General features: G+C 53.6%; 7 protein-coding genes across 7 annotated transcripts; 1 reads left to right on the top strand and 6 right to left on the bottom strand.

Moving 5' to 3' along the window:
* Positions 1-630: 630 nt before the first annotated feature.
* Positions 631-2,085, bottom strand: LTHEOB_12141 (Peroxisomal membrane protein; the record flags this gene model as incomplete). The annotated part of the gene is made up of 3 exons (XM_035508976.1): positions 631-1,418; positions 1,475-1,963; positions 2,031-2,085. 3 exons carry the CDS (start codon positions 2,083-2,085, stop codon positions 631-633), a joined length of 1,332 nt encoding a protein of 443 aa, XP_035365258.1.
* An 873-nt stretch (positions 2,086-2,958) lies between these two features.
* LTHEOB_12140 (Protein tos1) lies at positions 2,959-4,492 on the bottom strand (the record flags this gene model as incomplete). The annotated part of the gene is made up of 3 exons (XM_035508975.1): positions 2,959-3,440; positions 3,493-4,189; positions 4,241-4,492. 3 exons carry the CDS (start codon positions 4,490-4,492, stop codon positions 2,959-2,961), a joined length of 1,431 nt encoding a protein of 476 aa, XP_035365257.1.
* A 2,864-nt stretch (positions 4,493-7,356) lies between these two features.
* On the top strand, positions 7,357-8,583 carry LTHEOB_12139 (Ribosomal protein S15; the record flags this gene model as incomplete). The annotated part of the gene is made up of 6 exons (XM_035508973.1): positions 7,357-7,383; positions 7,499-7,596; positions 7,991-8,067; positions 8,121-8,153; positions 8,307-8,340; positions 8,397-8,583. 6 exons carry the CDS (start codon positions 7,357-7,359, stop codon positions 8,581-8,583), a joined length of 456 nt encoding a protein of 151 aa, XP_035365256.1.
* Positions 8,584-9,203: 620 nt separating this feature from the next.
* LTHEOB_12138 (Compass complex subunit protein) lies at positions 9,204-10,155 on the bottom strand (the record flags this gene model as incomplete). The annotated part of the gene is made up of 3 exons (XM_035508972.1): positions 9,204-9,273; positions 9,426-9,838; positions 10,009-10,155. 3 exons carry the CDS (start codon positions 10,153-10,155, stop codon positions 9,204-9,206), a joined length of 630 nt encoding a protein of 209 aa, XP_035365255.1.
* A 642-nt stretch (positions 10,156-10,797) lies between these two features.
* LTHEOB_12137 (uncharacterized protein) lies at positions 10,798-13,126 on the bottom strand (the record flags this gene model as incomplete). The annotated part of the gene is made up of 4 exons (XM_035508971.1): positions 10,798-12,441; positions 12,496-12,567; positions 12,624-12,991; positions 13,042-13,126. 4 exons carry the CDS (start codon positions 13,124-13,126, stop codon positions 10,798-10,800), a joined length of 2,169 nt encoding a protein of 722 aa, XP_035365254.1.
* A 671-nt stretch (positions 13,127-13,797) lies between these two features.
* On the bottom strand, positions 13,798-15,715 carry LTHEOB_12136 (uncharacterized protein; the record flags this gene model as incomplete). The annotated part of the gene is made up of 4 exons (XM_035508970.1): positions 13,798-15,177; positions 15,337-15,408; positions 15,466-15,561; positions 15,629-15,715. The coding sequence occupies 4 exons, from the start codon at positions 15,713-15,715 to the stop codon at positions 13,798-13,800; spliced, it is 1,635 nt and encodes a 544-aa protein (XP_035365253.1).
* A 3,383-nt stretch (positions 15,716-19,098) lies between these two features.
* LTHEOB_12135 (AP-1 complex subunit beta-1) lies at positions 19,099-19,659 on the bottom strand (the record flags this gene model as incomplete). Its single annotated transcript, XM_035508969.1, has 1 exon — positions 19,099-19,659. One exon carries the CDS (start codon positions 19,657-19,659, stop codon positions 19,099-19,101), a length of 561 nt encoding a protein of 186 aa, XP_035365252.1.
* Between the last annotated feature and the right edge of the window lie 350 nt (positions 19,660-20,009).

Genomic DNA, 20,009 nt, shown 5'->3' with positions numbered 1-20,009 from the left:
ACACAGGCTGCAGTTGTCGTGCAAGGTCGTAGAAAAGTGTCGGCGGGCGGACTTGCGGCGGCACTTGGCCTGGTGACTCTCAGCCCTACGTCTCCAGCTAAATAGGTGCGTCTCGTCACCGCCCGCGATCCCGCTTCACGTGCAGCCGACTAGGAAGCAGATTTCCCGGGGAACAATGGACAACAATGCGCACCCGTTGATTCCAAGCTCCAATACAAAACTTGCTAGCGAAGGCTAAACGCTTCAGGCAACGCATTCCAATGATTGAATCACCAGAGAAACATCTGCACGGGTCTGATTTGAGTCGTGTTGCCTACACAGAAACCTCTAGATTCCTAAGGTTCGCTAGATCAAGTACCACGGGAGCTTCCAAAGAAAAACAACCCAACCCACAGAAATAAAAGCAGAGACAAGAAAATACCAAGCTTTTCCGCAAGCCCTCAACCGGAAAGCGCTTTTGTACACAAGAAAAGAGAACAGCAAGAGGGCTCGTCGCTTATCCCCGCCGGAACACCTCCGACGCCTAGCAAAAAGAATACTGAAGCCCAGTCGTTGGTCGATAAACATCGTCCCAGCAAAACGTCGCTCCCAAATATCTGGATATCAACACCCGCTCAATTCACACACCTCCTAAGATTGGAACATATTCTTCTGGAAGCTCTCGACACCCATGTCGCCGGCCTTGCCCTGAATTGGCGGCGGCGCCTTCACCGGCACCTTCTCCGCTTCGGCCTTCATCGTGCCGGTTCTGCTGATGCCGGTGCTGCTTGTCATCGTCTGCGCTCTGCTACCAGCCGGGCTGCCCGCCTGGCTTGCACTCTGAATCTGCGCCTGCGGGCGCCGCTGAATGACTTCGAGATAAGGACTGGGCAGGTAACCCGTGCGTCCGTCACGGGAGCGGCAGCGCCACCACTCCGAGGCGTTGCCCATGGGGTCCGTCTTGCCGAGAACGGCGACAAGGTCGCCTTTCTTGACAGCCAAGTCGACTCCCTGCACGGCGTTGGTGTTGGCCTCGGGTGTGAAGTCGTACAGGACGCGGCAGAATTCGAGCTTCGATGGGTCCATCTGCTGCTGCTGATCCGCAGGCATGGCCTCCAGACGGCGCCGCTCCTCCTCCTCTTGAGATCGCGCCATTGCGCGGATGAGTTTGCCCATCAGGTACGGAAGGCCGATAACGGTGAGCATGAACATGATAAAGGGCTTCTTTGACGGGCGAGAAGGAGCAGGGGAGCCATCAGGCATGCGGCCGTTGAAGGAATGAAAGTTCGCAGGTGTCAATTCTTTCGAGGATGCAGGAGGAGGCCGTCCCGTGAGTTTGGCGATAGCGGTCCTAATCCACCGCATCAGGGTGAAGATACCGAGCACGGACCCAAGGGTTTGACGCAGGGTTCCAAACTGCTCGGCGACGGAGACCATGGCTGGCAGCTGATGTTAGCTGATGTTTTTTTTTTTTGATCTTGAGAGCGGTGCTTACCGAAGAATGACGAGTGCGTCGCCATGTACGTGCTCTCCAGCATCTGCGCGAAGCCGCCGAACGCACCGACGATGCTTTCCAGCATCTGGAAAGTGGCAGCAGTGCTTTGGCTGAATGATTGCGTCAAGCCCTGCGGGTTGTTCGGATCGCCGGGCATGCCTCCCATCCCGCCATACATGCCGCCGCCCATTCCGTACCCGCCATATCCACCACCATACATGCCACCACCATACATGGACCGTCCGTACATCGAGCTCCCGTAGCCGTATCCCCCCATGCCTCCCATGCTTCCCATGCTCGAATAGGGCGATGAGTAGCTACTCCCGTAGCCGCCCCCATATCCGTAGGGCCGATTCATGGTTGAGTAGTTGGAGGCGTTTTGATTGACGGTGCTACTGAGGGAACTAGGGCGCGAAGGGAGGGCGGGAGGCTCAGAAGCCGATGCGGATGCGGCCGTGGTGGTAGGGGCAGTAGCAGCAGCGGTCACGCCTGGAACAAAGTTAGTCCCGCGGTTCACGTCTGTGGAAACGGGCGGCGACTTGGGGCGGAGACTCACCGGTCGAAGTGCCTCCAGCGCCAGCTCTCTCCCACGGCTTCGGCGGCGAAGCCATCGTCTCCTCAGGGTCGAGCTGGCACGTCTCTCATGTGCTTGCTGGACAGCTGGCGCGCGGTGTCGGTGAGAGGGATGCGGTCGCTCGCGGTGATGTCAAAGAAGGCCCGGCGGTACGAGGTTGAATCTAGAAGCGAAAAGCCGAGAATCTCACCGGCACCTTGCAAAATGCGGGGATGGGTCTTCGGTTGCACAGCGCGGCCCACCAGCGTGAACAGAGGAAATCGCGCGGGGACAGGATGAGATTTGACGGAGTTTGTTATGGAGGCGGGCAGATGGCTCGCAGCCAAGGCGAAAAGCCTTCAATGACAAACACCAGCGGCGGTCTTGGGTGGCGGATGCCTCTCGCGCGTACGGCGGGTTGCCTCGGCTTGACGGCGCACAGCCCGCCTGTGATGCCGGATCCGAACGGCTCTGACCAACCAGTCCGCCTGCACGCTTCCCCACGTGAAGCACGGCCACCACTTATTTTGACATCTCTTCGCTGGCGCCCCAAAAACAGCGTATCTTCACTTCACTTCATCTTTGAATCGCGCGTCTGGGAGTAGGTCGGCATTCTCGCCGCCGTAATTTGATTGAACTACTGTACACACTAGCAAGCAAAGTAAACCGCTGCAACCCGATGATGGGTACCCCGCCCACGCCAGTCATCGACTTCGTAAAAGCTGCTCGGGTCACGAACCCGAGGCTGAGTAGAGCTCCCGCTCCATTTGAGAAGATATTAACTATACAGAAGGGTGTAGATCAGCTCGTCCCACTAGAATGCGACCATGTCCAGCCTCCTTTATTTACGCTTGGAGAGCTTACCAGCTATCCATAGAAGCAAAGGTATCTTTTGGCGCTAAAATCCGCCAGTCCAACTCCAATGGCGCACTTAAAGGGACATGACGAAGACGGCCAGCTCTCCAAGAATGTTGGCCAGCTCGCTATCGTTGTCCTTGCCGGTCCACTCGTCGATCTTGGCCTGGGTAAGACTCTTCGGGGCCTCGGTGCCATCCTCGAGCACCTTGATGACGAGGGTATCATCATCCAGGACGGCAATGGCGCTCATGTACGTATCGAAGGGGCGCTCGATGTAGTGGGAGTCACCGCCGTTGAAGCCAGTGTTGCCGTGGAAGGTCGACTTCATGCGCTTGTTGCCAGGGTTGAGGACCTCGAAGAGGTCAAGCTCACCACAGCCCGTAGCCTGGCAGTTGCAGCCATACTGATCGGTCAAGATCTTGGCGTTGAGCGTCCAGATGGCGGGCATGTTATCCGCGACGTACTTGCTGGCCATCTCATTGACAGAGCAGTTGGTGCCAGAGTCAGGCATCTGGAACTCGAAGAAGAAGGCCTTCTTGGTGCCACCGAAACCGTCTACAAACATCAGCTAATGGTCAAAGGTACAAATCACGCTTAGACTACTCACGGTAAGCCTCATCACCAGTCTTGAAGTAGGCACACTCAGTGCCAATATCCTCAGAGCAAGGAGAGTCAGTCATGATGATCATCTCGTCGGCGTTTTCGAGCTCGCCGCCAAAGCAAGTGGACTCAGAGGCCTGATCGGAGCCCGAAGTACCGGCGAACGCAAGCACATTCTGCCAAGCAGGGTGGGTGAGGAAAGTAAGGCCCTCCTTGGTCTTCTCCTCCGAATTGTAGTAAGAGATGCGAGTCCATTCGCCGCTGGTGTCGTCGCTGTCAACGCTCTCCTTGTCACCGCTGGAGGCAGAAGAAGTAGCAGTCGCGGCGGCGACGGATGAGGAAGTCGAGGTAGCCTCAGCGACACCAACGCTGAGGTCCACGCTGAGAACCGCGCCAGAGTCCTCAGCGCCGGCGTTCGCGTCGGCGGCAGCAGTGGGACCAGCGTAAGTGTTGATCCACGAGACGAGCTGACCGTCAATGACGGCCGTAACCATGTCGCCCACGCCGCGCTTCTCCTTCTGGCGCTCGTGGAAGTGCTGGTGGCCGTGTCCATGACGACGCTCGTGGGGGCTGGGGCGAGCAGAGCGCTTCGCCTTCTCGGCCTTGCGCTCTTCGGTGCGCTTCTTCAGCTTGCTGGCGGAGCTGTCGGCGCTGTAGGCCGCGAACTGACGCAACTTCAGAGGGCCACGGAAGATGATACCGATCTACCAAGGTTAGCGAGAGTGACGCGCAATCGGAATGCATCGAAAGCGCACCTCCTCGTCATAGGGCGCAAGCGAGCCGCCATAGGACTTCGAGGCCCAGGAGCAGGCTCCGGCCGTGTCGATGCTGCTGACAGTGTCGTACTGGCCGGTGCCGCCGACGCCAGTGTACTTGATGGTAGTGACGGCGGGCTCGCAGTAGGCGTTGCCGGACTCGTCGAAGACATTGGTCTGGTCAGACGAGCAACCGTTGGTCATGCTCAGGACGCCGCTGGTGAGGGCGCTGATAGCAAGGAGCCGCTTCATGGTGACGTTGGTGGTGCACGAGCTGGAATGCGGATAATTTTCCGAAAATGGAAAGAAGATGGTCGCAGATCGCCGCAGGCGTGGGAGCGGGTTGTGCGAAGAAAGTGTGTAGAAGAATGAGTGACTTGGTGAGAGTGTAAAGAAAATGAGCGGCGCTGCAGCGTGCGACAACAGTTGGAGGGCAGGTGAGGCAGCGAAGAGAGAGGGCGCAGGCCGAACGATATATTCCCTTGTCTCCGTGGATCGGTTGCTGTGTTTCGCGCGGCCCGAAGCAGACTAGACCACACCGCTCGGCATTGCAGAACCCTGCTTCCTTAAATTAGCGATCTGCTTGGCACCCGCGGGCTGTCAGGAACCGCCCGCGAGCCAATCGTGTGCCATCGCCTCCACCACCCTGCTGACCATCCCAAGGTTGCCTCGCTGTTGCGCGCGTGCGCGACCGGCCACTCGCAGCTCGCAACCACGTAGCCCGCCTGCGTGTCTACCGCCCGCTGCAGCACAGCGCGCTGTTGTGCGAGCTGAACCCCCCGCCAAGTGCCCAGAGAGCACTGCGCTGCTCAGGCATTCCTTGGAGTCTTGGACTGGCCGTTTCGTTCTCGCATCGCCCCCAAAAACTATGGTCGTCGCGCTGAAACGCGGCCATAAGATTGACTTTCTCGCCTCAATCTCTGCGGTGCCGCGCCATTCAGGGATACCAAGACGTCCAGCCGCAGCCCGCGGTCGATATAATTGCTCTTGGCCGCCGATGCTGACGACTCCAGTACGCAACTGTCCGCCAACACTGCCAACAGTCAAATCCGCCGCGTACGCTATGGAGCCGGCCAATTTCACGCTGTGAGCAATCTCCGGTGTGATAATTGCGCTCGAGGAAAAGGTGATGTGTCCAACGACTCGCAAGCGCTCGCGCCGATCAGAATCACCTGGCCAGCGGACGTAGCCGCGCCGCAGGGCAACGTGGACTACGCTTGGTCGGGAAGGTCAGCCAGTCATTTCAGTAAGGCTGGTCGTTCCACGGCTTTGATTCTGACTGCGTCTCGCTCGTTCCACGCACCGCATTTCGAAAAATGGCCCGTGTTGCTCTCTGTCCGGCCCCATGTCCGTGACCAACAATTATCGCGGCGGCTGTGCCCCACGGAGAGGCTAGCCCACGGGCGCCGCGGATGCATGCGCCCGAATGGGAGGGCCAACTTCTTGTTCCTGCGTCAGCCGCCACTCTTGCCGAACCGCCGGCGCATGTGTTCTTTATGCCGTGCGGCGCAAACACACTTTGACGCGACACGTCGAGCAATGACAGGCGGCGGGCCGTCTTTCGCTGTCTGGTTGCGATCGGCCCTGTACCTGATGCAGCCGCGCGAAAGTGGTAGTGGCCATGTAGCAGAGTTGCAACAGAAAGATGTACGGCAGGCATATCGATTGTGGCACCGCTACCATCCGATCACTAGTGGTGTGCCTGAGGCATGGGCCGAGTCGATCCAACGTCGCGACTATATCAGCCGATATCAGCCGTCAGATACGACCGCCACCGGGTCATCTTGCGGCCATCGCGCGCAGACCAACACCACGGCTCTCTCTCGTGAGATATCTGAGTGTGAGAGATGATATAATTTGCGAACGACCGCGTCTTGCAAGGCTAAGACTCAAGCTCCTCGAAAACTTTCTTTCTTGTCTCACAAAAGGTAAGAGTGAAAACAGCTGCGCCGCACAACTTTCAGGTAGATGGTTGAAGCTCATTGGCTGTCACGAGTAACACCTCCCTTTCAATATAGGCAAAACTCGGCGGGTACAACAACAAGGGATATCAAGACAACACATCGCGCGACATGTGGCAAGTCAACCGCAAGGATTATTGAGACCTATTGCTGCCTAATACGTGCAACTGCATTTGATGACGCCATTGAGCACTCTCTCGAACGGGACTATGCCTATTCATCATTTACACTTGTCTACGCAGCTGAAGTTTGTAGAACAAGGACGCACTTCCACGACAGAGCCAAGGACTCTGCTCAAAAGTGATACATCTCTCGTAGTAACGGGCACATTGCTGAACAGCAAGTGTCTTGTAGAAGCACAACGCCCTGCCGCCTAGAGCACCAGAGCCAAGGCTGGCACAGGCATACCCGCATTACCCAACGCAAACAAGTATGCATCAGCCACCAGGTTGTGCTGCCTCATGCCACTCGGATGAAGCGCATTGACTGCAGCTCCAAGACTAACAGACCTGTCCGTGAGGCTATTCGTGAAGCACAATTCGAACGCTTGGGCGTTTGTGGAAATCTGTGACGCGAGGCATTAGCACATGAAGCGTGAAAGGTGCAATCACAAAGCGTATTTCTTGGTGCTTGATCAGAAGTCCGTTGCGATCATCTGGCGCTACACGCAAGCGTATAGTCCATCTATCAAGAGGTGCCAAAAGAAAACAAATGTGTTCGTTCATCATTGAAGCGGGTGTTGGGGGGACGGAGGGGTATAGTTGGTGGAGAGCTTACCTCTGAGGTTGTTAGTGACAACGGCGCAATTCTGCACTCGTTAACTCGACGTATGGGGCCATGAAGCTACTCTCGAGACATCGGGCTCTGCGAAGGCATGCGGAAACATGGCGCGAATGTGGCCTGCAGAGCCTTTGTCGGTCGCGGGGCGAAGAAAAAAAAATTGCGATGTTGGAAAGAGACTGCGAGTTAGCAGCGAAAAGGCGCCTATGAAGGATCGAGGTGGGCGCACGGGCCGCAGTCGGAGGAAAAACAAGCGAGCGCCGGCACACAACACCCAAGATTTTGCCGACCTCTCGCAAACCCTCCAACACCAGCGACGACAGCCTCCACCGAGCCAATCTCAACGACAGACAGCCGTCTTCCAAATCCGTCAAAATGGGTCGTCTTCACTCCAAGGGCAAGGTACGACATAGCATCGCATGCAGCGCCGCCGAGAACCGCCAGCGATCGTCCGCAGACATCCTCGTGCCGCTGTAGAAGCATCCTTCAGGACGTATTATGCTAACAGCGACCTTAGGGTATCGCCAGCTCGGCCATCCCCTACTCTCGCACCGCCCCCGCGTGGCTCAAGACCACCCCCGAGCAGGTCGTTGACCAGATCTGCAAGCTCGCCAGGTTCGTCTCGCCGGGAGTTTGAAGCAGGATATGAAGTCGGATTGGGCTCCGCAAAACTTGAACGCGCATTGCTGGGGGTGTTTGGTTATTTTTGACGGGTCGAGTGGGAGTGAACGGCCGCTCGAGCCAGCTTGGATTCGCTGGAGTCATTCCAAGGCGGACACCGTCGAGTCGCTCGGCATCCTCCATGTCACTAGTCGCATCAGCGCACAAGTACAATCGGGAAGCAGGGCCCACAAGGATCCGCAGGATGCTCCGATGGAGTCGAGAGAGTCGGGCGGTTGTTGTTGAGATGATCCGGGCAATGCGCGTCCAAAATTTGCGGAGGGCTGTCGATTTTCTGACCTGCTGGCGTTGGGAATGGGCTTGGAATAGGCCACTAACGTCCATACAGGAAGGGTGCCACCCCCTCGCAGATTGGTGTTGTCCTCCGTGACAGCCACGGTGTTGCCCAGGTTAAGGTCGTCACCGGTATGTGCTCTGCTCTTGAGAATTCGAAATTCTATGTTGCTGACTTTTTACAGGCAACAAGATCCTCCGTATCCTGAAGTCCAACGGTCAGTTGAATCCTGTTTGAAAGGCACATTCGCACTGGAGTATTGTTCCAAAGGAGGTAGTGCTCTATGGACGTACGAAGGTGCAATGGTTGCTAGGAACAGACAAAATATGCCTCTGATTGGTCTCAATGACTGACAGAGTGATACTTACAGGTCTCGCCCCTGAGATTCCTGAGGACCTCTACTTGTGAGTCTTGAATACTAGATCTGTACCTGTAGCTGGCGGGCTAACGTATTATCTAGCCTCATCCGCAAGGCTGTCTCCGTCCGCAAGCACCTTGAGAGGAACCGCAAGGACAGGGACTCCAAGTTCCGCCTCATTCTGATCGAGTCCCGTATCCACCGTCTTTCTCGCTACTACAAGACCGTCGGTGTCCTGCCCCCGACCTGGAAGTACGAGAGCGCCACCGCCTCCACCCTCGTCGCTTAAGCGCTCAACAGTGCTTGTGGCTTGGTCTGGCATGGTTGATTGGGGAGTTGTGTGGGTTCATGCATGAACGGCGAAATTACCCGGCGGCGTAGATCAGGCTGCCCCACTATGGAGGAAAAACGGCTGTCAAAAGTGGCTTAGGATAAGCGGTTAAGGTCAAGAGTCGCCTGAAAAACGGCGATCAATGGAAACGACTTCCTTTGCCTTCTGCATTGTGCCGTGAACCGTCGAAGCTATCTTTGAACAGTGATCATGATTGACAAAAAATGTGCCCCAAGCTCCAGCTTATCATTCAAGCCGTCCCCGCATTGCACCGGCTTAGCTTGTCACAACTCCATAACACCGTAACCGTTCTCGAATCTCAATCCATATTCGAAAATTGAACGCCGTCCGCTATGCAGACCCACCTTCATCCCGGGGTATTTTAGTTTGTCTTTTCTCCAGCCACATGACGACTTCGCTCCAGCAATCCTTTTCTTCCGCTGGTTTCCCCACGCAATGTTTTTCTCATCAGGCCCACCAAAGAAACGCCTGATAATTCATGAGCAAAATGCCCTTCGTCCCCTTGTCCCTCCACCCAATTGTACGTCTCTGGAACCAAATTTGAGCACGTAATTTTCTTAATCGCGCTCGTACTCCTTGCTCCTCTCGGCGAGGAAGTCCGACAGCCACTTCAAGGGTTTCTCGGGCCTGATCAATTCATTTAGCACGAACACTTCCAAAGCCCAGTCCGTTCTCCTCATACACCTCCTTGCGACCTTCGGCCCCCAAAAGTAGTAGCGGGACATGGAGAAGAAAGGAAGTAAGGTAAACGGAACGGGGTGGGGAAGAGCGAAACTCACTCCAAGAGCGCAACCCTCTTCATGCCCTCCAACAAATGCGGCGTCACGTTCTGGTTCAGATACACGCGCGTAGGGCTTCCGTGCGGGTTTGGCTGCGTCGGCAGATCCTGCTGCTGTTGTTGCTGCGGCTGCCCTGGTTGCCCTTGCTGTCCTTGTTGCTGCTGTAGCTGCGCCGCGTGCGCCTGTTGCTGTTGCCGGCTCGGCGTCGAGCTTCCGGGGCGGGGGGAGCCGGTGCGGGCCATGGTGGAAGAGGTCGTGGATGCTGCCGCAGCGGCGGGCGCGGGCGCGGCTATGGCTGGCGGGGGCGGCGTCGAGGTGCTGGCGACGGGCGGCGTTGCGTTGCCCGGCGTGTCTGCTGAGGCGGTGGCGGGCGCAACGGCGGTGGCGGTGCCGGCGGGTGGGAGGGTGGCCGTCTGAAAACCGTCCGCTATCAGCTCTGTGTTTGGGGTTGTCGTTGCGCTTGAGGTCCAGGTCGCAGAATAGGCGCGAAGGAAGAAGCGACAACTGGAGCTGGCAGGAAAAGAAAAGCGATGCGCAGGAAGAATGATCAGGTGCACAGGGCGGAAATGAGGGTCTCATATACGTCAGCTGGTGTATCCTCCTTCATCTCCACATCCACACTGCCATTTGTGTCGGTGCCGTTCGTCGTCGCGGCAGCAGCAGTAGCATCGTGCTGCGGCATTTGTGCGTCGACACCGTCTGGGAGAGGCGTCGCGTTGGGATCGGCCATGATGGGAAAATATCAAACACTCGAGATGTTTGAAGATCGTGCGGCGGCGGAGAAAGATATCGCGTGAGAGACTGTCAATGGGCGTGCGCGTGTTGATGTGGAGTCGAGGTTGAGTCGCGCGTTAGTTTGCGCGCGCACTGGGCGAGCTTTCGAGATCCCTGTCAGAGCTCCGCTGCTCAACCGGCCCATTTTCGGACCATGGTCAACCTCACGTCTTGCGACCTTCCCTCGAAGACCTGACATAAGAAATTAAAACCTTCAGCTGCAATTCCGTTCGAACATGGTATTTCCAGACCTTTTGCAGCACCTTGCTCTGGTCCTCTTGGTACCCACCGCTCAAAATCTAGAGAGCTTAGTAATCAAGCGTTCGTTCACTCACAACTACTTCAAAGACAAAGAAAGTTATACGGACGAGTATATTGCTGAGCTACACGTTATAGTACTGCCCAGTATCTCCGTAGAAACAGTGCACATCTACAGAAATCTCGTCTTCTACCAATCCACATACCGTAAATCGAAGTGTGACTCCAATAGCCACAAGCCTCAATTCAATCATCTTGGTCCTGCTTGCCAAGGTATAGGAATTCAGAGCTGCGCTGTGTCCTTAGTGCTAAGGAACAAGGCGGAGCGGAATGAAGAAGGCTATTCTCCGTCTTCGGACGCAATCAACCTGGTCAACTCAGTACGGAACCGGTCGTTGAGAACAGACGGGGTACGGTCTCGCATCGAGATGGTGATGCAGACACGGCTCACAGCGGAAAGTTTGTCCTGGTGAACAATTCCGACGCCATCGATCCATGAGCGGGCTTTGTTGAAGAAGTGGATCGCCGCAAGCTGAGCACGATCAGGCCTTATAATAGGCCTATCAATGTCCAGGGCGACGTCGAGATCCAGAGCAGCGTCGGTGTTCCAATCCAGATGCGAGAGAGTGAGCTGATGACCAAAGGTGCAAGAAGTAGAGAGGCTGTTGTACATCGGCATGTGGTAAAGCACCAAATTGTCCAAGTGCCAGAGCTTCGACCATAACTCCACGTTTGTGGGATAAGTGCCGATATCCACGGATCGCAGAAGAGTAGAAGAGCTTCCAATGATGCTGAGGAACATGTCGAGAGTGTCCTCCCGGTCGAACTTGAAGTGGTTTTTGCCGTACAGTATCATTTTGGACTCATCGTGAATCTGACGATTCGCTAACAGAAGTCCAGGAGTGAGGCTGTCACAGAATTGGAAGTTGTCGCTGCAGTTCTTACCGTAAAGTTGAATCCGCCGACGGACTCGTCCGGTTTTGAGGAACTGCCAGATCGAAATCTGCCTGCCATGATTCTCGTGAGATCCGTTCCAATGGTGCTCTTGCTGCATCGCAAACTGGTAGATCTTGTCGCGGAGCTTGCGGGGAAGAGCAAGGAACTGGAAAGTCTTGTTCGAGTTGTCGAGCGTGATCAGAGCCTTTAGCTGCTCACGGAAATGCTGGTCCCATTCAAGCTGTCCCGCCGATAGACGCATCTTAGAGTAGTACTTTGCCACAAAGTTCGTCCGCAAAGTAAGCACGCCATGGTAAGCGTTAGAGGCCTTATGAGCATGCAAAGGACCCGCTTGCACCGTGAGCCGTTCTAGAGCGGCGAAACGGTCTCCATGGAGTTTGCCAACGCAATCAATCCAGATGTACATCTTCCTGTAGAGCTCTGTTGCCGCTATGAAGGGTGAGTAACGTTCGCCCTCGTCCGAGAGGGGCATTCCGACGAGTGTAAGGTGCTTCAGGTGTGTGAGATTTGCGAGCGTCTCCTTGGCTCGCTGAACTCCATAACAGCCTAAGTGTACAACGTTGAGGTAGCGAATCTGCTGATCCGCTGGACCAATACGGGCGAGGAAACGCTCGACTGTCCACAGCTGCATCTGAAAAGTGTTCTTCTCGTAGAGGATCTGTCGGGCCTCAAGGTAAACCTGACGGTTTACAGTAAGAAGTCCAGGGGTAACGCTTTCTTGCAAGGTGAATTCCTGGCCCTGGAACATGCTGGACAACACCGATAAGCCATACTCTCTAGCAGTCTTAACTTCGCGAGGTATATAGCGTTTGGCTTGATCTGGCCGAGCTTCGGTCACGTTAAGGAAGATGCGGCTCTCGATGTAAGGCTTGCGAGAAGGGCTGGCGCGACACTGAGTATGGGGAACCATAGCGTACGTGTAGATCTCATCTCTGATCTCACGCGGAAGATCGAGAAAGTGCAACGGCTGGCGAGGTTTGATGAGGATGACTTGGAGGTCTTTGAGCGGCCCTTCCATAAGGGTCACCTGGGAGACGTCAGTTTATATCTTCTTGCGGCCTCTTTGAACTATTCTACATACCGTCTGAAGCACAGAGAACGGGACGCGAGACTCAAGCTGCAGACTCAGGCTGAAGACTCCCTCGTCATTCTTCTATTAACTTGTCAGCTGAATATTTTTCGAGGTCCTTTCGGCGGGACACGCGGTACCTCGACCATTTTGCCTTGACCGGGCGAATACGACACAGAAATAACGTTTGACTCATCGCCCGCAATCTGGTTGTCTGAGTTATCGCTATCGAGTCCATCGGTGTCGAGTTCATCAGTGTCGAGTTCATCGGTGTCGAGTTCATCGGTGTCGAGTTCATCGGTGTCGAGTTCATCGGTGTCGAGCTCATCGGTGTCGAGTTCATCGGTGTCGAGCTCATCGTCATCGTATTTGTTGTCGGATTCGCTGTTGTCGGGTTCATCTCCCTCGAGCTCCTCGTGGTCGCACGAATCACCATCCAGCTCGTCGTCCAGCAGCTGATAGTCTGAGAGTAGCGGCACCTGAATCCAGCTGAGCAATTCTTTGGAGACTGTTGGGGGGAGACTACCTGTGGCAACATCGAGCTGTTGATGGACACACCCGAGACGCTTTCATGGTCATCGTAACTTCCGTCGGAGCTCAGCGCCGCGTCGGGCGAGTCTGCCCGGGAGCTGGACGCGCTCATGATTGCGTGTCAGCAAGACTGCGCTTGCGTTGGTGCGATCGGAAGAGCGTGGTCCAGGCCAAGTGTTGAGGTTGCGAAGAGAAGGCGAGCAGAGCGCGTCTGCTGGAGGAAATAAACACCGACGCGGCGCACCGACGCTTCCGTATGAGGAAGGCACACGGGTAAGAGCGTCATGGCGCGCCCTCCAGTCCAGACGTGCGGCATAGTAGCAGCGCCTGTGCACAAATAACGTGCTCGCCTACTGTGATCAATGGTCATATCACCTTGAAATATTGGGGTGTGTTGCTAGATCCCGCACACGTCCCTCGCTGCCCTTACCCATGATTCGAGGTAGGATTGAGACCTTTCTATACGTGGCTCACTTGCAAAAGGAACTGCGAAGTTGGCGCTCTACTGCAGATGGAACCTCAAGTAATGAGGACAACGGGCTATCTCAGCCCACATTCGTCTTTTGTGAACCCAGACCTAAATTTTTCTCGTTCCAGATTCCGTGTAATTTTTTCATTCATGGATTTTATATCCTTATATACTTTCGAATTCTTGGAGCAATTATTTCTCAGAGAAGCCTCAAGCTACCTTCTTGCTCTTTCCCCCCTCATCATTCTGACTTGAAATGTCTTGCAAGTACTTCCTACTATCGTGAGAAAAACAGCCCCACACACCAGTACCTTTCAACCGCAGATTTTCTTGAGCTCCACCCTAAATCTGCTCACCCACTGTTCTTCCTCGTCCTCGGACACGGGAGCAGAAGGGTGAATCCGATCAATGGCCGCAGCTCTTCCTCCTCGGAAGCTTCCAACACCCTCAATCCAGTGGCCAGCAAGCGCAAAGAACATTTCCGCCTTCTCCTCTGGCGAGCCGGACATGCTTCCATCAAAATCAGGCGAGGAAAAATCGTAGAAGCTTAGACGATCAACATGAAGGAGCTTGTAAAAGATAGTGCGGTCGTCTGGAAGGTAGCAAATGTTGACATCTCGCAGGTAAACGTGAGAGTATCCGATACGGTCGAGCCACTCCTTAGCTGATTCGGAACCTTCGAGCTCGAATCTGTTCTTCCCGTATAGTATCTGAACGGACTCTTGGTATATCTGACGATTGACGCGAAGAAGGCCAGGCGTGAGGCTCTCACTCCATAAGAATCCATCATATACGTTTACCTCTCTGAATTCATCGTCATCCCAATCCAATATTTTTCTTAAAGGACCACGCTCCTTATCAATTTCAATGTTGATGACACCATCGTTAAGCTGTACAGTCGCCGGGGGAGTGTATACCATGGCATACTGGTACACCAGATCTCGAACCTTGCGTGGAAGCTTGAGTAGCGGCAAAGAGACACTGGAGCGGGCAAGTATTATCTTCTTGAGCTCGCATTGAAATGCGTCCGCCATAACGCATCTTCTCCAGTTTTGCCAAAACCCTATTTTGCATTCGAAAGTGCAATCCCTATTACAGTTGATGACGACTAAGTTTGCAGCATACGTCTCGTCCTCGTGTGCCGAAGCTACTCCTCGAATCCAACGATATGTCTTGTCGAAGAATATGCCGGCGATAAGTGCGATGTCTTGTGCTTGATCGAAAAGATCAGAAGAGCAATCCACAGTTAAGGATTGCAAGTGAACAAGAGGCTCCATGTACTTTCCAACGCCGGAAGCCTCCCAAAATCGGGTCAGATGGAGACTTCGCAGGTGGTTGCCATAATTTCCAAATTGCGTGATCATAGCGGGCAATACTTCGTCTGCGTTCATCACGAATTTGTTGGACCCGTAGAGGATTGGCAATGCTTCTCGGTAAATCTGGTGGCTGGTGACAAGCAAACCTGGCGTAAGGCTTTGCTTCTGCTTGATGTACTCTTTGAGCTTTTTGTTGCTCGTGCTGTTGCTTTTAAGTGGCTTGAGATGCATGTAATGCGGCGTATTGATTGGCGATGATGAAATATAAGAGAAGTGGATCATGCCGTCGTTTAAGCGTTTTTTTCTCGTGAATTCCGATGGAAGGATTCCTTGGACCATGGCATAGGTGTATATCTCATCTCTGAGCTCGCGCGGCAGCTTCAAGAAGGGGAATGGGAGCTCGGGTTTAATAATAATAGCTTGGCAACCCGCAAGAGTACCCTCTGTCAAAGTATTCTAATAACACGGAAATAAGTAAGCTCAACATAAATAAGAGTGCAGGCACGCATCAAAGGGTGGGGGCTGAAAAACACATACTGTGTGGAGCACCTGGAACGGAAATGGAGACACGAGCTTGATATACTGCGTGTACATTCCACTCAACTCGCGCTAGGTATTCAAGTCAGCATCAGAGCAGCGAATCCAGTGTCTTCGAATAACGCTCACCTCGTTGAATGGTTTGCCAGTGTTACTGTAGCATTTCACATGCGTTGTGCGGTTTCCCTCGCGCCAAATCTCATAATCGAACTCTTCTTGACTGGGCTATGAGGTGATACGCGCGTTAGTAAGACTCGACTTTTGTGACCAGTTGCAATGCGTGAAGCTCTACCTTGACGACAAGCTGGCTCTGAGTCTGCTCTGCGCCACTGCTGTCGTGATTGGCGGGTGAAGCGGTGCCGTCACTCGAAGAAGCCATTCTGAGCGCAGTGCGAGTATCGCGCGTGCGAGGCGCGGCTGGGCGATCGACGCACGAGACTGAGCACGCCGGTTGCTTGAGGGGAGTAGAATGGTGCAGAGGCGGACCGGAGCAAGCGCAGGTGCTCGCACGGAAGAAGTTGACGTCAAACGCAGTAAGATGTGGTGGGCGGACGAGTGATTCAAGCGTAGCGAAAGAAATGGCCTGGTAAGGAAGGAGCCTGCTTGCCCGCAAGTGATAGCCCGTAAACCCCGCTGCCGGAGGAGGAAGTCGCCACGAAAACACTCGCGCGCGCTCGGGCGAAAAGTGCTCACATATTGATGGTGCGCTCGCTATCACAGCCCTTCCCTCTCCGAACCTGTTCCCTCACCCAAATCAGAGGCGAAGGCCAAACGGGATATTACGAACCTTGTGATAACATGATCCGCTGAGCCGATACCTTCACCTCCTTGCACCGTTTCATCCTCCAGAACAGCGCAGACGAAGCCTTTAATATCACGCTGCGCTGGCAGCGTCGACCGGCAGTTTATCGCGATGCTCTCCAGCTTCTACATGACCTTCATATTCACGTCGCGCAACCCATCCCCCCGGTTGAATACCTCTATGAGGAAAATACGTCAGGTAAATCACCCTCTGAAATCGCCACGGCGTGCGCTGATCCGGAGATGTATACCAGATTGTGGAAACGGCGCTGTGAATCACCCCAGCGGACCATTCAATCCCCGAGTACTCCCCCGCTACCCGACCCAGTGGAAATGCAGATGTGTTAGACTCTCAAGCTGGATGAGAACTTGGGAGCCGTTCCTCCACGCGCCGTCTAGCTTCCACATCTCGGCCGGTAGCTCGTATAAAATTATGGCTTGGTGTTGCTCCGGCATCGTGATGATGGCCAGGGCGTATATCATGTTTCGAAGTTCGGCCGGAAGATTTAGAGAACATATTTTAGTCGGGTCCGTTCTAGAGTAGGTCCCTCCATGTGTAGCTTTAGTGCGTTGCCAAGTTGGTTTGGTGACGTTTGCGGTTAAGAATTTTTCTTGGTGGCCTTTGGTATTATGATGTTTCGAGGGCCTTCAGCATTATATAGTTCTCATTCACTTCATGAAATCATATAATTCACAAATTAAGGAGATAGATGTGTATACTCACCCTGTAGCGTACGGAGTAGAGACTACAAGCCTACCACTGATGATGAACGTTCACTTGAACGTATATTATACCGGCTAGACGTATCAACAAAAAGGAACTGTTGTTCATATACTGGTAGTGTTTGAAGAGTGATTGCTTTAACTATAGGATTTGCGGAACAGTCTAACGAAATTGTAGTATTGAGAAAAAAGTGGCTAATAGAAAGTATAAGAAAAACCACAGCAGATCTACACAAGTCTACAACAAACCGGTTTGTTGGTATCTAAGCTTCTGTGATAATACTAGGATATCGTAGAAGCTCAATTAAGGTGCTCTCAATTCACTGAATTTACCGCCAAAGCTACACTCGGGAAGTGTTATGCCCCCTTTGCACCGCCAAGGCTCTGCCAGTCCAATCCTTTGTTGCTAATATGTTGTCGCTATCATTAAATTAATTCAATGACAGGTATTTAGAATTGCTTTAGACATGTCTCCATATAGTAATGCTGTTTCTCCGCATCCATGCGCGGTATGGTAACGCGCTTTAGAATGTCCAACGGCAGCATCTTCCGCAGCAACACCAGCGCTCTTCTACCCAGCCCTCCCTTTCTCCTTCCAGCACACGCTATTATAGTAAATGTCTCACCTAATTAACCCTGTAATCAAGAAGTACCTCTCTTCCGGGCAGCTTCCTCGTTGCCGACCTCAAGCGTGCCGGGATAGGCGGATTGTCAATGAACATCCTCAACCACACCAAGACCTCCTTCGTAAGATAGAGCCCGTGCATCAGCTCTGTCGACCCGCTCGAGACTGTGATCCGCTCCTCCGTCAGCGCCGCAAAGCGATCACCCTCCCTCTCTCCCACTGCCTCTATCCACCCCCTGGCGCAAAAGTACAAGCACCGCGCAATGCGCATCACACGGTCAGCGTCTCGCTGGGTACCGGCACAGCTGAACGTAACACGCTCCAAGCTCACAAACGGCGCAAGTGTGTCGGCGTACGCAACAGCCCAAGGTCGTATCAACCACTCCTCCTTCTTGAACCCCTCGAGCAGACCATGTAAGTGTACGTGGCGGACGTACGAGGCGTTGGCTGGCCCCATCTTGGCAGTGATCCAGGCTAGCTGAATCATATCGTCCACGATGACCTCGCATAAGCTCCACATCCAGGAGGAAATTTCTCTGTGTATCTGTCGGTTGGTGAGGACGAGGCCCAGCGGAAGCGGTCCAATTGCTTGCTCGGGCGAATTAATGTGCTGCTCAAGGGCCCATACATGAATCATGTTCCTGATCTCGCCGGGAAGGTCTAGGAGACAGAGCTTGGTAGGATCGGTGCGCACGTATGACTTGGCTTGCTCAGAGTGTGGGAGAATAACGTAATCATTGCAGATGGGAGATTCAGAAGGTTTTGGGAGCTTGGAGGCCTGGTCTGACGTTGTCTGGCACTTCTGCTCTGATTTTCTGGAAGAAATCTAGTATGTATCAGCTTTTGACCTCTCATCCAGTACGAATAATTGAGTTAGCGTGGGAAAATAACGGAAGCACTCACACCTGAGAGTCTCCGTTTATGTGCATGTAGTACGCGGCGATCTGACATCTTTACTGCAGAGTGGCTGATAGGTAAGATGTGCACTGATGGTATTTTCTGTATTAGCGGTCGAGTTTCAGTTTGAAAGTCTGGAGGATTGAAAAGTTGATAGAGGAAGAGTCCACCAGAGTTGAGACAAGATAAAACGGGTCTGCGTTTGAGAATGAGAAACTGATAACACCTGAAAGTGTCTGATTGTGGTCAAAGTATGACAAGTGTTGGTGTATTCGTGATTGTAAACCATACCAGAATGGCTTTTCTGTCACGAAGATGAAGTATATAAACTGTACATGATAATCAACTCTACTTCAGAGTTGATGTCGGTACCTTACACCTTACAAACACCTGCACTGTTTCAGCCTCATTTGATAGGTGAAGAGAACTCCTTACGCTTCTGCTTAGCTGCTGAAACAATTGCTATAGTGTCTTTATTTGGTCTACCCGAGGTCTTTCAAAGGCCAAGCTAGTGTTTGCATTGTACAAACCTTTGGCAAGTTTGCTTGCTTCTGCGCGGTTCGATTTTCAACACCATTTGCTGATGAGGGAACATCGAGACGTACGCAGTTATACATGTCCCGAAATGAGGAATGACTACTTCAAATCTCGGTTCTCCTACGTGTGTAGAGCCCGCGTGACTGTTTGAACCCTGCTGCATGCTCCCGCATCAGCTTCTACAGGACTCTGGAGGCCATTTCCAGTTTCATAGCTTTCCACGCCTGCAATTCATACTCCAGATCCCTCAACTCAGGGTTTGATTGCAAGTATTTAGTCTTCGGTGCATTTGTCATCAACCATCGCATCTTGCTTCTCATCTCTTCGAGATACTGCTTGTTGCTGTACGGTGGGCAGCTCATCCACGGGACAGTGATCTGTTCTATAGCCGCGAAAGGGTCACCTTCCTTCTCAGTGACCGCATCCAGAAAGCCACGCACGCAGAAGCAAATGCAGTGAGCGGCGAGGTTTGGGTCGACAGTGTGAGCCGAGGGTTTCCACCACAGCTCCAAATCCGTTAGGTTTGAAAGCCCAGCGAAGGCGTTCGTCCGCGCATCAGGGTTGTCGGGCATTTGAAACCACTTGTCCTCGGTCAACGATTGGTGAGCCGTCTTGCTAATGCGTCCAAGGTCAAGGATTGCAACGTGGCGGAGTGAAGCGGCGTTGGTAGGGCCGATCATGTTACGGAAGCGGACAAAGGTGTCGAGCAGCGCGAAGACGAACATATTTCGCGCGTACATTACTGAGAGCGCTTCGCAGCTGATCTGCTTGTTGACCAAGAATAAGTCGATGGCGACTTTATAACATGGAGCCGAACCCTTAGTCAAGAATGCCTCGTATTCTCTCTGCCCGGAAAAAGCGGCCATGTTTTTGAAGCTCCAGCCTTAAAGGTCCTCGAAGTCCTTTCTAGTCGTGACAACCACATGGCATGGCTTTCCATCTTTTGAATTGCTTCTCTTTGCATTTCCCCAAAGCAGATAAGCGTACACTTCGTTTCGGAGCTCTGCGGGAAAGTCCATGAATCTGAGGTGTTCCTGCCGCCGCTTGCGAGTCTTCTGATGGTATCAGCAAGCGGGCAGTCTTTATTCAA

This window comes from Lasiodiplodia theobromae (assembly GCF_012971845.1).
Source record: "Lasiodiplodia theobromae strain AM2As chromosome Unknown scaffold_58, whole genome shotgun sequence".
NCBI lineage: Eukaryota > Fungi > Ascomycota > Dothideomycetes > Botryosphaeriales > Botryosphaeriaceae > Lasiodiplodia > Lasiodiplodia theobromae.
Note: the sequence above shows the minus strand (reverse complement) of the source record. Positions and strands in the feature narration are given on the sequence as shown.